Source organism: Pipistrellus hanaki (assembly GCF_964339955.1).
Source record: "Pipistrellus hanaki genome assembly, chromosome: 11".
NCBI classification, from domain to species: Eukaryota; Metazoa; Chordata; class Mammalia; order Chiroptera; family Vespertilionidae; genus Pipistrellus; species Pipistrellus hanaki.
The window spans coordinates 45,143,889-45,161,063 of record NC_140513.1 but is presented as its reverse complement, the minus strand read 5'-3'; the positions used below and the strand labels follow the sequence as shown (position 1 = coordinate 45,161,063).

Sequence of the window (17,175 nt, the reverse complement as noted above, 5' to 3'; positions counted from 1 at the left end):
CCGGGCACGGCGCGGAAGGAAGCATGCCCCGATACAGACGTAGGACCTGCGCGTATCCACGCGCGGTCGACGTTGCCGCGTGGTGACGTCACCACATGGTTTCCGGGGAAACAACGGACGTTGTTGCGGGCCCGGCTGCATCCCGGGGGATCTGGCGGTTGGTTTCCTCCCAGGGCGGCTGCGGCCGCCTCCTGGCCGCGTTTCCCCAGTTCTGGGGCCGAGGTCCCTGCAGAGCTTTCGGGAATGGAGAGGTCCAGGGAGGAGCTTTGTCCGTATGCAAAACGCTTAACAAACTTTAAAAGAATAGTCCACAATCTTCCCTCAAAGCAGACTCCAGGCAGCCTCGGCTCTTGGACAAGTCCAACCCAACATAAGGTAAATAACAAAATTTCCATCGTAATCAAATACTTCCAGATACATGGGGAAGGGGCGACAAAAAGAGTGAACAGCCCTAGCCGGTTTTGGCTCAGTGGATAGAGCGGCCGCCTGAGGCGCAGGCTGGGGTTGTGGGCTTGATCACCGGTGGGGGATGTGCAGGAGGCAGCCGATCAATGATTCTCTCTCATCGATGTTTCTATCTCTCTCTCTCTCTTCTTCTCTGAAATCAATAAAAATATCTTTGAACAAACATGCGCACGCACACACACGGCAGTGAACACATCAACTTTTTAAAAAATATGTTTTATTGATTATTAAAAAATATATATTTTATTGATTTTTTTTCACAGAGAAGAAGAGAGAGATAGAAACATCAATGAGAGAGAATCATCGACCAGCTGCCTCCTGCACATCCCTCACCGGATTGGGGGATGTGCCCGCCACCAAGGTACATGCCCCTGACTGGAATTGAACCCAGGACCTTGAGTCCGCCGGCCAACGCTCTATCCAATGAGCCAAACCAGCTTCGGCTGTCCTGTCTCATTGGTTTTTTTTACAGAGAGGAAAGGAGAGGGATAGAGAGCTAGAAACATCCATCAGCTGCCTCCTGCACACCCCCATTGGGGATGTGCCCACAACCAAGGTACATGCCCTTGACCGGAATCGAATCCAGGACCTTTCAGTCCGCAGGCTGACGTTCTGTCCACTGAGCCAAACCGGTTTCAGCCACTTCAACTTTTTTTTTTTTTTAATATATTTTATTGATTTTGTACAGAGAAGAAGAGAGAGAGATAGAGAGTTAGAAACATCAATGAGAGTCATCGATCAGCTGCCTCTTGCACACCCCCTACTGGGGATATGCCCACAACCAAGGCACATGCCCTTGACCGGAATCGAACCCGGGACCCTTCAGTCCCCAAGCCGACGATCTATCCATTGAGCCAAACCGGTCTCGGCCCACTTCAACTTTTTATGAAGCCTCATATAACCCTGATAGGAAAACCTAACAGGAACAGCAAATTGAAGGTAAATCATATGCCAGTTTTTGCTCATAAATGTAGATATAGAAACTCGTAAGCAAAAAGTTAACCAAATCTAGTATTATTTAAAAAGAATGATACACTATGAGCCAGTTAGGTTGTTTTAGCATAAGAATTAAAGGGAACTGATTGCCCTAACCCTTTTGGCTCAGTGGATAGGGTGTTGGCCTGCCCCAGTCCTGGTCCAGGTGCATGTGGGAGGCAACCAATTGATGTGTCTCAAAAAGATGCTTTTCTCTCTCTCTTCCCCTCCTTTCCACTCTCTAAAATTCAATGGAAAAATATTCTCAGGTGAGGATCAACAACAACAACAAAAAAGGTTATTGATTAATGGAGAAAATATGATCACCTCAAATGTCAAGAAATTATTAAATTAAAAATGTTTACCTCGTAGGTCTCATGGAAAACCAGGAGTGTAACCAAGCCCCTTGTGAATTTTTTTTTTAAATAAATGTATTGGCAACTTCTAATTAATCTATTGACATTCTTTTTTTTATTTAATATATTTTATTGATTTTTTACAGAGAGGAAGAGAGAGGGATAGAGAGTTAGAAACACCAATGAGAGAGAATCATCAATCAGCTGTCTCCTGCACACCCCGTACTGGGGATGTGCCCGCAACCAAGGTACATGCCCCCGACCGGAATCGAACCCGGGACCTTTCAGTCCGCAGGCCGACACTCTATCCACTGAGCCAAACCGGTTTAGGCCCCTTGTGAATTTTTTTTTACAAATTTATTTAAAAGAGTGGGAAAAGAGAGAAACATCAATGATGAGAGAGAATCATTGATCAGCTGCCTCCTCCATGCCCCACACTGGGGAATGGAGCCAGCAACTTGGGCATGTGCCTTGACGGGCAATTGAACCGTGATCTTCTGGTTCATAGGTCCACAGTCAATCATTGAGCCATGCTGGCCAGGCAAGCCCCTTGTGACTTTAATGCCCTTAGTATTTTTGGCAGCTAGAATTAAATAATTTAATTCTTAATCAGACCTTAGAATTAAATAATTTAATTCTTAATCAGACCTTTGTTCACATGTTAACAGCCTTTTCTGCTCAACTCTTTTTGTTCTCAGGAATGAAGTTATAAATTGCTGATGTACTGTCTCTTTGTCAAACAGGAGATAATTGCAGAGTGGCCAGGAGTAGTTATGAGCTTATGCTGCAGAAGGAAAGAATGTCTTCAAGGTAGCTGAGACCAGCTTCTGATGCCCAGAAATCTGATGTGAAAAAGTGTTATTTGTGGCTGAAGAAATACAGACTTCTTTCTCAGTTCCTGGAATTCTTCCTCCTTCTTTCTCCCCTTTAACATTCTTCTGCTTGGTATGGAACTTTGAAGATGTCTTTGGACATTAGCCTGCCATCTTCCTGAATAAAGGAAACTTTCCCTTTTAACCCAACACTTGTCTCTGGAGTATTGGCTTTAGAGCAGCGAGCAGCCCAACTTGGGTTTTTCAATATCAGGAGTAGAAGGAAAATTAAAGTTATCTGCAAAAATAAAAAAATAAAAATAAATCCTACAACACCCTACTTAATGGTAAAAGTTTGAAAGTTTTTTCTTTACAATGTCCTTTTAAAAAAAAAAATTTTTTTTTTTTTGAGAGAGGAAGAGACAGAGAGAGAGAAAAGGTCCATATGAGAGAGACTTTTGTCTCCCTATGCACCCCAACAGGGAATCTATCTTGAAACGTGGGTATGTGTCTTGACTGGAAATTGAAATGGCAACCTTCTGGTGCATGGGACTACGCTCAACCAATGGAGCCACATCAGCTAAGGCTCATGGTTTGATTCTGTATGTACCCTGACCAGGGATCGAACCTGCAACATGGGTGTATCTGCATGATGCTCTGACCAACTGAGCTACCCAGCCATGGCACGAATATATCTTTAAGAAAAAGACAAACTGCACATTTAGCATGTTGCTACTTTAAAAATTACACACACATTCAAATGTACATTTAAAACTTTAGATTTATGCCGAAACCGGTTTGGCTCAGTGGATAGAGCATCAGCCTGTGGACTGAAGGGTCCCAGGTTCGATTCCGGTCAAGGTCATGTACCTTGGTTGTGGGCACATCCCCAGTGGGGGGTGTGCATTCTCTCTCATCGATGTTTTTAACTCTATCTCTCTTCCTCTCTGTAAAAAATAAATAAAATATATATTTTTTTTAAAAAAACTTTAGATATACATCAAAATATTAAAAAAGATTAAGTGACTGGATTTTAGAGATTATTACTTTTTAATTCTATAAAATAATTTTCAGTGCAGTGGAGGGGGTCAATGGGAAAAAAACAAGGATTACATCTATAAAACTTTGAACAATAAAGATCATTTTTTAAACAAATATATTTTTATTGATTTCAGAGAGGAAGGGAGAGGGAGAGATAGAAACATCAATGATGAGAAAGAATTATTGATTGACTGCCTCCTTGCATATTCCCCACTGGGGAACCAGCCCATAACCCAAGCACTTGTCCCAATCGGGAATTGAACCATGACCTCCTAATTCATAGGTCAATGTTCAACCACTGAGCCACACCGTATATATTCTGGTTATTTTCTCAACTATCGATAGCTTCAAGAAAAGAAGGCAAATTAAACTGTCTAAGCCTCTATTTCCTTATCTTTAAAATGGGGATAGCAGTATTAACTCTGTAGTTCCTCATTTACACCTCAGTACTGCCAAAAGTTCTGTTGTGTACTTTTGGTTATCAAAATCTCCCAAAACCTGGGATCCAATAACAAAACAGTTTTAAAATGGTCCTTGCTGAGAAGAATGGGTGCTTCTAGTTTTATGAAGTAAACACTAGATGGCAGCATTGAGGCAGGATTTTCTGTTATCAAACCAACTGGGTTTCTCCCTTCACCCAAAACCCCTCTTCCCCAAAATAGAACAGAAGTCCAGAGATCTTCCTGCTTGTCTCAATTGGAACAGCAAGTGGGACAATATTTGACAGTATTGATAGAGGAGGGAAGTAACGGTAAAAGTTTATAATATTTACATTTGGCAGGCCCTGTTCTAATAATTTTACATATGGTAAAACAAAGAGTAAATAAATTAACAAGCAAAGTCTTAGGATTTCATATTTATTGTAGTGAATGGGCAGGTAGATTATTTTCCAATGTCTTCCTTTTTCCCTTTCCTTTCTGAAAGGTTAATGTGGTTGGTGCACACAAGCAGGCTAAATAGCCATCTCAAGACAGTGATTAAAGAAAATTGAATTTATTTAAGAAAAGGGGCTAGGGGACAGGATATCCAAAGGGAAGGGCTGCACAGCACCGAGCCAAGGGGACATTGGGTTGATGATGGCAGCACCCAGGAGCTGGAGTTTCATCCTCATATGCAGTCACTGGCGGGAAACTATTGTTATCAGTGGGTCTGAGGGCTGAGGAGGTGGGCTTGGGTGCAAATGGAATGCAGGTGTGAGGTCAGGTGTCTTTTAAAACAGTTTCAACTCCTTATATGGTCTGATTCCTGATGTCTAAGCAAGTCTTCTTGGCCTATGTTCTCCTATGGCGGGAAGCTTACAAACGGCTGTTAAGGATCATATTGCCCTATAGTCCTAACACTTTCCTCTTTTATTATTTTTTTTCAATTTCAAAGAGAAAGAAAAAACAAAAAGTTTTATTGGACGGCAAAGGAGGTATGAATTATTTTATATTGGTAACAATTGCTGCTCTTTGTTTCAACTTAAAAAAAGATAATACAGATGTATTTTCAGAATATCAAGTAATAGATGTACATTACAGGATGGTAGAGTTTTGGTAAGTCAAATAGAGGTATCTAGGCACAACATGAAGACACACAGGCCAAAGGAATGTATTTGTAAGTTTGACAGGAATGTGTGTAAATAGTTCCTTTTAAAAAAAAGGGGGGGGGGGGAGAAGAGAGTTTTATATATATTGTTTATTGATTTCAGAGATAGAATCATCAATGAGGAGAGAGAATCATTGCATGCCCCCCACTGGGAATCAAGCACGCAACCTGGGCATGGGCCCTGACCAGGGATCGAGCCATAACCTCCTGGTTCATAGGTCAACGCTCAACCACTGAGTCATGAAGGCCAGGAGAGAGTTTTAAAAAATTTACCCAGAGTGGAAGGCATTAGAAAAGCAGATCATTGAAGAGTGTCCTACATCTGCCCCAGCAGCCCCCTCCAGTTCAACCGTTTGTGTTTTTCCTGTTGCCTTTCAAATTCTGATCTTATCTACAGAACTCAGAGAGGGGAGGGTTCTGGCCCACCACACATGAGTAGTTTTGACTTTTGCACTTCAACACACACTATTTGACCCTAAAACCAATTATATGCCAAGCACTGGGCTGCAAGGCCGGTGTGCAGGTGCCAGTTATACCAGGTCCCTGCCTTAGGTCTTTTCCTTCCAAATCCTTGTTAAATGGGTGGTTCTAGAGCAGTGTTTCCCAAACTTTTGACATATGTGTACCCCTTCTATAATTTTCGTAACGCTGAGTACCCCTCGTACTCATGAGAACGTAGAATTAGGTGCAGCTAAGCACAGTGCAGTGCATATCCCCACCAAACTCCGGTGCAACGCGTACCCCCACCAAACTCTTCCTGTACCCCTGGGGGTATGCGTACCACACTTTGGGAAACACTGTTCTAGAGGATAGTAGGGGGCATGAGGGCCACTCCCTTTATTTTGTTTATACATACAGAGTAGTTACTAGTAAAACTACTTCAGAGTCAGAGAAACTCACATTTGATGAAACGGGGTAAGAGAAGAATGAAAATCCTGGCAGTGGAGCCCAGGTTCTGAAGAAGGTTCTGGAGAAGCAGGCACTCAGGCTGACAGCAACTCTGTGCTGACACATTCTGTCTCTACATGTTTCAACAAATACGTGGGTCAAGCCTCAGGCTGCTGAAGCCCCTACAGATACGGCTCAGGTGCCCAGGATGCTTCTGACTGATTCCTTAACCCCACCTAACCCTGAGCTTCTCTGACTCTTAAACACTTTGCTTTCATGCTGGGCAAATTAACACAGATGAGACAGAGGAGAGTTGATGGTTAAAAGGAAGACAGCACACCCTGAGTCAGGGAGTCACAGGTAATTGGCGAGGAAGATGTTACAAGAGCAGAACGCCACAGGGGAGTGAATGAAACCAGGCTGCACTGAAGTGGAGCTTGTAATTAAAGCGGGAAGATGAGATCGGCAGTGTGCTGGCTCCTGGTCATCCTTGCCCTCAGGTCAGAGGCGAAGACTCCTGGTGTTTCTTTGAAAGGAGACTGAGGGGCGGGGAAGCTACATTTGGAGGTCAAGTCAGTTCTTCCTATGACCTACTTATTGCTCCTCAGAGCTGAGAGGTAGAGAACCCAAGCTAGGCCCACCCAGTTCTCCAATCCTGCGTCTGCACTTGGGACCCCTGGCCTAGAACTGGAGGAGAATTCTTACCCCGGGATGAAGACAGTGTCAGAGAGACCAGGAGCTCCAAGGATTCCCAACTGGATGTGGGGAAGCCAGAATGCTACAGAGGAATGACTGTGGCATTCTTATTCCACTTGGAGAGTTGTGGTATAATAAGAAATGTATGTCATCTTTGTCTCCAACTCCTGACTCAAAGCTCCTAAAACTCTGGGAAGTTCCTGAGTGATAGGAGTGTCGTGTTTTTTGTTTGTTTGTGAGAAGCCTCTTTTGAGCACACTTGAGTTTACACTGATAAAGTGACTTAGGGTGAAGCCGCTGGATAGCGCTAGGATGTCAACAGAAAGACCTAGAGATTAAAGGGTTGGTAGCTCAGTTGGATATGCCAAGTTTTGGGGTTCGATCCCCACTCAGGGGACATATGAGAATCAACCAATGAATGCATAAATAAGTTAAACAAATCAATGTTGTTGATTTTCCCTCTGTCTCTCCCTTCCTCTCACTCTAAAATCAATCAGTTAATTAAAATTTTATTTTTTTAAAATATATATTTTATTAATTTTTTTTTTATAGAGAGGAAGAGAGAGAAATAGAGGGATAGAGAGTTAGAAACATCGATGAGACAGAATCATCGATCTGCTGCCTCTTGCACACCCCCTACAGGGGATGTGCCCGCAACCAAGGTACATGCCCCCGACCAGAATCGAACCCGGGACCTTTCAGTCCGCAGGCCGACACTCTATCCACTGAGCCAAACCGGTTTCGGCTAAAATTTTATTTTTAAAAAAGAAGTCGGGTTAGCTCCTAGACCATTGTTTTATAACTACCTATTGATAACTGCCATAGTTCTGGCAGGGCTTAATGCAATGGAGCATTCGTTTCGGCAGGGTTTGTCTGGATGGAACAATTTTGGGGAACATTTTATTCTACCTGTTCCAGGATGGGAAGCTATCTCCAGGTAGATAGAATCAGAATTCAGTTAAATTTTAAGACACTTAGTGAGTGTCCCCTGAAAATTGTGTATGGGAGAAAGAAACTTTCCTCTATCCTCAAGTTTTTTTCAGGCTAGTCTAATAAATAAATCTGCCTGGGATCAAGGGCAGAGATTAGCCGAAACCGGTTTGGCTTAGTGGTAGAGCGTCAGTCTGGGGACGGAAAGGTCCCATGTTCGATTTCGGTCGGGGGGCATGTACCTTGGTTGCAGGCATATCCCCGGTAGGGGGTGTGCAAGAGGCAGCTGATCAATGATTCTCTCTCATCAACGTTTCTGGCTCTCTATCTCTCTCCCTTCTTCTCTGTAAAAAATCAATAAAATATATTTTTAAAAAGGGGCAGAGATTAAGAAGAAAAAAAATAACCAAATTTAATTACATATGGATGCTTGGGAGCCCCACATACATGAGAGACTCAGAGATGAAACACACACACACACACACACACACACACACACACACACACACACATGAGATTCAGGGACATGAAGTTAGAATGCAGTATACATGGTGTTCTGAGGTGCAGTACCGTGGAGCTTCAAAGGCTCATTGCAGGATGATTAAAAAAAAAAAAAAAAGAGAGAGAGAGAGAGAGAGAGAGATAGGGCAAAGAAGGTTATCTAGGCATGCTCTCCTGAGCATGTCTGCACCTTTCACTTCCCTCCAGGTATATTACCTTTGGCTCTCTCTCTCTTAAGTTCCAAGGGAACTTCTTCGGCCTCTGTAACTTGTTTCCTGAGTTTACACAGCCCAGCTGGCTCATTGCTACTACCTCTGTAATGTTCTACCTAAATGTTCTCATATACTAATATATATCTATTTAAAGGAAGGGGGGGGGGCAGAGGTTTCTCTTGAAACCATAGGTTGTTGGTTGCCTTTAGCTCAAAATGATCCACAACCACAGAGGCACATCTTAGGGACGACTCGTTCTGAACTCCTACAATCACTGGGTGGTGTTGGAAAACACTTCAGCAGTCAGTGCCCAAGGCTGAGCTGTACACACAGTTTTGGCAATAACTGACCTGGTTCTGGCCCCAAATCCCTCTCACTTCCTCCCTTGCTGCAGACCTTAATTTATTTCAGACCTTATTACTCTGAGAGTAACCCACTAATCTGGTCTTTAAGCAGGGCAAATATTTAGGCGCTTAGTTGTCCTGCTTAGCCTGGGGTAGGCATGGGTGGTGACCACTTGCTATTCCTGGTTCCAATAACTGGGATTTTGCCTGGATTTTTAGTAATGAGCATTCTGTATCATTTATTGACTCTGACACCAAGTTATTTTAAATTCCAAGTGGATGTTCTCTTACCTCAGTGTCTCTAGGTCCTTACAGTTTTGGAATTTATCCCCAAATTCAAGTGACTGGACCTTCCTTTAGAGTTATTGCTTGCTGGAACCTCTGCCTACTACAACTTTAAAAAATAAATTAAAAAACTGCCTGAAGCCAAGCTCTGGCTTCTGATGGGAAAGATCCTCTACTCACCCCATAGTGGCTGTTGCTAACAGCTGAACCCCCCCAGATCCCACTCTTAATGCCACCCCCTGAACCGTGAACTAGCCACATGATCCTTCCCCTCTTGCAGGCTCTGCGAGCCTCTTCTCAGAGACACCAGTCAGTGCCACCACCAGTCAGTGCCACCACCAGTCAGTGCCAGTCTGACAAAGTCGGGGGTTTTCATCTTGTGTGTGCTCTCATCTCCATTCCACTCAGTCTTTTTCCTCTTTGTTTTATTGTTGTATTTTTCTTTTTGTTTTTTTTTTCTTTTATTGTTGTTGTTTTCTTTTTAGCAAGGACTGTATTTGTCTGGACTCCAACTTCCCCAGACCCAAGGAAGGGCTGTGCATTCTCTGATGCAGTGTCTCTAATACACTTCTTTTCCAAAACAGGTAGAGGAGGTTGTATGTGCTATTCCAGAGGTCATTTTTTTTTTTTTTTGAGATAGTGGGATTTGGGGGGCAGGGTGGGGGTGGGAAACAAACACTCATAGTCTGTTTGCTCTTTGCACAAGCTAGCCACCAAGTGCACTTTGGAATTGACTCTGATACCTGCTGGTGTAAAACTCTGACCAGGGAGTGCTGGATTACACCACCGTGGCCAGCACCATCCAGGACACCACATGGCAGGACCTCAGAAGAGGTGACCCACCCACATGAATGACTCACCCAATGCCATGAGGGTCAGGGTCTGCCCGTTATAGTTGTTCTCTCAGTCACCACAGGATTTTCTTCCCTCCTTTCATCCCCAGACATCTCACTCTCTCAGCTGTAGCGCTAGGTGGCAGGCTTTAGACCTGGGGTAATTGCTCTCTCATAGGTCACAGGGATCTCAGTGCAAACTTCAATGAATTTTTCCTGTTTCCCCTTCCCCTGGCCTCTTTGGAGAATCTGGGTACAGTGCCCTCAAGCCGTGCCTGACATCTCTTCCTCTCTGAGTCTCAATCTTCAGTTGCTAGGACTCTAGACCGGCCATCCTGTGCTCCTCTCTCTTTCTCAAGACTCATTTGCTTCCTTTAGAGACTTTGCTTTTTCTCCTCAAATAAGGTTGAGTCTCAACGTTTGGACAGATCTGTTTGGTCAAATCCCTCCCCAGAGAGCTGCTTCCCCCTAGAAGTAAATGGTTCTCAGATCCAGATCCCTAGACCAGACTTCTTTCCTTTTAATACTGATTTTTTTTACAGAGAGGAAGGGAGAGGGATAGAGAATTAGAAACATCGATGAGAGAGGAACATAGATCAGCCGCCTCCTGCACACCCACTACTGGGAATGCGCCCACAACCTCAGCACATGCCTCCTACCGGAATCGAACCCGGGACCCTTTATTCCGCAGGCCAGTGCTCTATCCACTGAACCAAACCAGCTAGGGCTGATGGCTTGATTTCTTAATCCAACCCCTATATATTTTTTTCATTAAAAAAAATTAAAAATATATATTATATTATTGATTTCAGAGAGGAAAGGGAGAGGGATAGAGAGATAGAAACATCAATGATAGGAGAGAATCACTAATCAGCTGCCTCCTGCACACATCACACTTGGAGATTGAGCCCACAATTTGGGCATGTTGCCCGGACTGAGTTGATGCTCAACCACTCAGCCACACTGGTTGGGCTCTTTTTTTCTTTTAAAATATGTTTTTATTGATTTCTTTTCTTTTGTTTTCTTTTTTTAGAAAGAGGAAGAGAGGGGCAAAGAAATATTGCTCAGGGACTGAGGGTGGACCTATGAACTAGGAGGTCATGGTTCCATTCCCGGTCAGGGCACATGCCCAGGTTGCGGGCTTTAACAGAAAGTTAAATGGGGGACATCTGTAATACTTTGTTGCCTTTAGCTCAAAATAATCCACAGCCACAGAGGCACATCTTAGGGGTGAATTTAGAATCTCCGGTGCTATAATATATCAGTAATTTCAATATTATATTCCTTCGTCCTTGTTCTAGAACCCAGTCCTGCACAGAAACCCTCTAGTGCCAATATACATGAGCAGTATCTTGCAATTCTTTCCCTCTATAGACTTTCTTCTGGTGTCAGATGTCTTGCCCAACTTCCTGGGGTAAGGGAGATCTGATTCTGGTTGTGGACATCGAGGTAAAGAATCACTAGCACACCTTTGCAAGACTGATGCTTTGGCGAAGCCATTATAGGATTGTCAAGCAAGGGATGGCCAGTATCTCAGAGAGCCGCAGAGAGACTGACTGCTTCAGCAAGCAAGGGGGACTCAGTGGGATTTGGGTGTTCAAGATAATCAAATTCAATGCAAACTGCCAAAATGTCCCTATTCCAAGTCTTTGGGTTTTAAAATAATCCCTAACTTTCACATATAAGATCCAAGAAGACTGTGAATTAAGCTCCTGTGATAATTTGGCAATCTGCAGGATTGAGCATTGATTCTAATATGTAAATACTTTCTGCTGCTACAGAAGTTAGAAAATTCTTTTAGAGCATTGAAGCTCTCTAGTTCTCTGAGCTGTCATTTTATTCTGTAAACTCTCCAGGCATTCAGAAGCTACTAGCTCTCTCAGTGAGAGAGGTATCATTCCTACTGAGAGTCTAAGCTAGCAGAGACATGTCTTCAATAGGCACTTTATTCTCCACTGATAATTTAAGTGATTGCTTCCATTTCATGCCCAAGACTACCATCATCTCATTTTCTACTAGTGATAATGTTATCATTGACTTAAAACACAACCGAGTCAGATAGCTAGTCCTAGATTCCTATTTTTGGGGGTCAGTTTTCTAAAGCCACCTTTGGCCTTCGTTACAGTCTCTGTTAAAAATTATTTAGGAAACAAACAAACAAAAACACTCATAAGTATTTCAAGCACAGGAGGATTAAAATTCCAGTAATAGGTGCAAATGAAGCCATTGGCAGAATTGGAAGAGCAAGACAGGGTGGATAGACCCATTTTCAGGTCAGTCATGGAAGCTGTCTGTAGTCCAGGACAGCAAAATATTCTTGCTGCCTCGTGGGCTGGAAAGCCACAGGACACTTCCATTGTGAGAACAGCTGCCCTGCTCTTCCATTGTGAGGGATTGGTGAGGAAGTACTCTGGTCTGCCACCACCCATGCACCTGTCTGCTGTTGCCAGAGAAACAACAAAATGGTTTGTGCTTTTATCCCATTTTCCAGTACTCACACAAGTGTGTCTTTTTATCAGAAGACTAATAACATCTACCCTGCCTGCCACACACACACACACACACACACACACACACACACACATTTTGCCTAGTGTTCTAGGTTTTATACTTTTCTGCCTCTCCCTTAGTCTCTGTGCTGTCCGCTCCAGAACCCAGAGTATGCAGGGCATGATTAAAGAGGAAGCTGACAGGAAGAGGAAGAGCAAGAGGTCAGGTTCTCTTTTGCCCTACTCTAAGTACGACTAATGTTCTGATGATTTTGGTCCCACTCTCTTCCTCACATTAGGGCAATGGGAATTTTGAAAGTTCAGTGTTTTAATAAAAATCTCAAGAGATTTACAAAAGGTATAAATAATTTTCCAACTAAGATGATAGTGCACAATGTACACCTTCATACATTTTGCCTTTTCCCATGCACTATATATATATATATATATATATATATATATATATATATATACACACACACACACACACACACACAAAGAGAGAAATACACATATATGCATAATCTACTTTTAAATTCCATTCAACCCTGTGAGATGACAAACTTGAAGCTCAGAGGTTGAGGTTGAGTAACTTTGCCCACTATCCCACACTATACAAGAACTCTCATCTGCCCACGTTGGTTTCCATGAGATACAGAGGGAAAGGTCCTCCAAAATGAAAACTAACCAACTCAAAGTGTTTGGCCTCCGGGTCAGAATCCCTTCCATCTCCTCTAAGTCCCTTAGGCACTTCGCCCTCGGCCGTCCATCCAGACGGGGGTCCCGCTTGGAGAGCCTCAGCCTGTGCCATCTGCCAGAGATGGAGCAGGACTAACTGAGGATGCCGGGAGCCAGCTGCCGAAAAGGGGGTGGGGAGAAGGGGCGGGGTGGGGTCCGCCTCCGCCCCCTCCCCTCCCTCCGTCCCCTCCCATTGGCCGAGCGTTTGCCGGCCCCATCCCACCCCCCCGCCCCCCCTCCCCCCCCCCCCGCCCCCAGCCGACACTTAAAGTGTGCGGAGCAGGTGCCTGGAGCGGCGCCGCAACTTTGCGCGCGGGTCCGGGCTGTGCGCGCCGCCCATCCATCGCCCGGAGCGGACGCACATCCCTCGGTCGCGCCGCCGGTCCTCCGGGAAGGGGACTTCAGGCCGGAGGCACCGCCGCCAGAGGCTCCGCCACCAGGAGACGGGCCGAGAGCGCCGCTGACCCTCTGCGTTCCGGGGGCTGGAGGCTGCGGCCATGCAGACGTGCGCCAGGGCCTGGGGGCTGCGCCTGGGCGGCGGGGTCCCCGGCGGCGGCCGCCTGGCGGGGGGCGCGGGGAGGCGCTGCCTGCAGCAGAGCCCTGACAGCCGGGGCGGCGGCGGCGGGGGCGGCGGCGGGGCCGGGGCCTCGCGCCTCCTGGAGCGCCTCCTCCCCAGGCACGACGACTTCGCCCGGAGGCACATCGGACCTGGGGACAAAGACCAGAGGGAGATGCTCCAGGCCCTGGGGCTGGCGGTAAGGACCCCGGATCCGGCCCTGGGGACCTCACCCCGCCCGGGTTCTGCCGGCTCGGCCTCCCGAACCCCCCCGGCCGAGCTCTGCCAGGTCCCGCGTGGGACCCGCGTCCCGGTCCCGGTCCCGGTCCCCGGCCCCTGGAGTGGAAGCGAGCCCGCGCGCTCGGTCCTCCGAACCCCAGCCTTCTCCTGCCCGCGTATTTTCTCTTCGCGCTTCAAAACCGTTTTTTTTTTTGTTGTTGTTGTTTGTTTGTTTTTTTCAACCCAAGTCGGGGCCCCGCGGATGAGCCCTAACTTTGGGGAAGAAGGAGAGCTCCTCGGTTTTCGGCTTATCTCCCCGTTGCCGACCGAAATCCAACCCGGAGCGGCCGAATCGCTCCCCCACTTCATCATTTTCTTTGCTCCTAGCGATTTCTAGTTTTCAAAGTTGTTCTTTACCTTTTTTTTTTTTTTTTTAAAGTAAACCATAATGAGGCGACTTCAATGAGGTCTCCACACAAGTCTTTGCAGATGCAACAACACACAGAGGCGACTCTTTTTAACTCAGAAGCGTTTTCCCTCCCGCTTTCGTGTTCACCGCCTCGCGTTTTTCATTCCAGAGCATCGATGAACTGATGGAGAAGACGGTCCCCGCGAGCATCCGTTTGAAAAGGCCCTTGAAAATGGAAGACCCCGTTTGTAAGTGGCCGGGAGGGCTCCTCAGACACCGCCGCTGGCTCTGGCCGGTTTTCTTCCATGGTCTCTGAGAGTCCAGCTCTAGGTTAGGATTGCTCAAGACCGGGAATGGATATGTTTATTTTAAACAGAACAGTGGCGGATGCTCCAAGGTGAGGGAGAGGGTGGAACATTGAGTCCCATAAACAGTCCGTTTTGTACCCTCGGATGGAGTTGATGCAGCACCTTTCTAGGTGTTCATCTCAGGGGTCTCGAGGTCCCTGCAAACTTCCCAGGGAAGGCAGTGCACCAACACGTGGGAAGATGTCTCACTCCTCAGGCACAGACTGGGAAAGTTCTCTCTTCGTTTGTGTTGAGAGGTTTCATCACGTCTGCAGATCAGGACAAGAGATTCAGAAGGGACAAAGGAATTGCCTCTAGTCAGGCAACCAGGGGAGCCACATACAGATGGGAGACTCAGACATCTGGCCTCCAAGCCCAAGGTCCTTAATACCACAATAGCTTTTTAAAAAAATTTTATTTTATTTTATTGATTTTGTACAGAGAGGAAGGGAGAGAGATAGAGAGTTAGAAACATCAATGAGAGAGAGTCATCGATCAGCTGCCTCTTGCACACTCCCCAGTAGGGGATGTGCCCGCAACCAAGATACATGCCCTTGACAGGAATCGAATTTGGGACCCTTCAGTCCCCAAGCCGACGCTCTATCCATTGAGCCAAACAGGTTTTGGCCACAATAGCTTTTAATGCTTCTCTTATCTCACACCTGCATTTTATTATTTGTACCTACTTAAAGGCAGCAGTACTTTTAAAAAATCTGAATGTTTATCGAGAAGCACACAAATGAGATTAATGTTTTGTTCAGAGAGCTTAATTTACTCACAAACTTTCTTAGAATTTTATTTTCTATTTAAATGTTTTTAATATTCTGAAGAATGCCTTTCAGAGGTCTTCCAGGACTTAGGCAACAGTCCACTAGTCAAAGGGACAGGCAGAACCGAAGAGCTCTTGTCAATTGGTTTGTTTTGTTTTAGGCTTTAGGACGGAGAGGATATATGGAAGGCAAGCTTTATTTTGTGTCAAGGTAGATAAGTTGAGTATGAAGCCAGTCCCTCTGTGCCTGGCTATGCTGAGGACTGCTCCCTTGTTGGTTTCAAATCTGAACCAGTTTCCCCGGGGACAGATGGATGTACCTTGCTCATAGAAGAAAATCTTTGAACAAAAGTTTTGTTCTGTTGAAGGGATTCAGACCTAGGGATAGCTGGAAGCCTTATCTATTTCAGTTTGAGGAAATTTTAATCCTGACTCATTGGATGTTTAAAGAATGAAGAGTTGCATATTTTTAAAAATATATATTTCATTGATTTTTTACAGAGAGGAAGGGAGAGGGATAGAGAGTCAGAAACATCAATGAGAGAGAAACATTGATCAGCTGCCTCTTGCACACCCCCAATGGGGATGTGCCCGCAACCAAGGTACATGCCCCTGACCGGAATCGAACCGGGACCTTTCAGTCTGCAGGCAGACGCTCTATCCACTGAGTCAAACCAGTTTCGGCAAGAGTTGCATATTTTTAAAGCAAGCTTTAGGTAAATATATGAACAAGTAAATGCCTTTCTGGGACTTTCAAAGTCAGAATATTTAGTTCAGCACTTCTTATAATATAATTGAAAACAAGATGTTCTTTAAGAGTGTTAAAGCCTAGGAAATGTGTCAGAGTTGTCTATCCTCTTTTAGTTCAGCTACTCATTTCTAGCAGAATAATTTGAACATCAGGGGCTTCCATTTCTTCACCCTGTCCCTGTCCCTGTGCCTGTCCCTCTCCCTCTCCCTTCATTCTATCCCTCTGTCTCTATCTCCCTTGGAAATGAATTTTTAAAAAATGTTTTTATTGCCGAAACCGGTTTGGCTCAGTGGTAGAGCGTCGGACTGTGGACTGAAAGGTCCTGGGTTCGATTCCGGTCAGGGGCATGCACATTGGTTGCGGGCACATCCCCGGTAGGGGGTGTGCAAGAAGCAGCTGGTCGATGTTTCTCTCTCATCGACGTTTCTAGCTCTCTATCTCTCTCCCTTCCTCCTCTCTGTAAAATATCAATAAAATATATTTAAAAAAATGTTTTTATTGATTTGAGAGGGAGAGGGAGAGAGAGAAACATTGATTGATACTTATCCTGGCTGAGGATCAAACATGCAAGCTGGGTATGTGCCCTGACCTGGAACTGAACTTGCCACCTTTTGGTGTATGGGACGGTACTCCAACCAACTAAATCACACTGGCCAGGATTGGAAGCACACTTAAAAAAAAAAAAAATGTAGCCGGGACCGGTTTGGCTCAGTGGATAGAGCGTCGGCCTGCGGACTGAAAGGTCCTGGGTTCGATTCTGGTTAAGGGCATGTACCTTGGTTGCGGGCACATCCCCAGTAGGGGGTGTGCAAGAGGCAGCTGGTCGATGTTTCTCTCTCATCAATGTTTCTAACTCTCTATCCCTCTCTCTTCCTCTCTGTGAAAAATGAATAAAATATATTTTTAAAAAATGTTATGGATTTCGAAGAGAAAGGGAGAGGGAGAGAGAGAGAAAAACATCAGTGATGAGAA

The 17,175-nt window shown here is 45.2% G+C and overlaps 1 protein-coding gene and 1 long non-coding RNA gene across 3 annotated transcripts in view; both read left to right on the top strand.

The window, feature by feature from the left end:
- Positions 1-235: 235 nt before the first annotated feature.
- LOC311630520 lies at positions 236-2,818 on the top strand. The gene is made up of 2 exons (XR_014796394.1): positions 236-375; positions 2,540-2,818. It is a non-coding gene; the product is annotated as an uncharacterized lncRNA (long non-coding RNA).
- A 10,618-nt stretch (positions 2,819-13,436) lies between these two features.
- The window catches only part of GLDC (glycine decarboxylase), a 76,316-nt gene continuing 72,577 nt past the window's right edge, over positions 13,437-17,175 (top strand). The window contains exons 1-2 of one of the 2 annotated variants that reach the window (XR_014796390.1): positions 13,437-13,907; positions 14,506-14,584. Coding sequence is in view for 1 of the 2 variants with exons in the window: in XM_084899586.1 (XP_084755712.1) it covers positions 13,650-13,907; positions 14,506-14,584 (337 nt within the window). In the remaining variant the exon portion in view is untranslated. The remainder of the gene's footprint in view (positions 13,908-14,505; positions 14,585-17,175) is intronic. The other variant, XM_084899586.1, reaches the window with a different exon arrangement.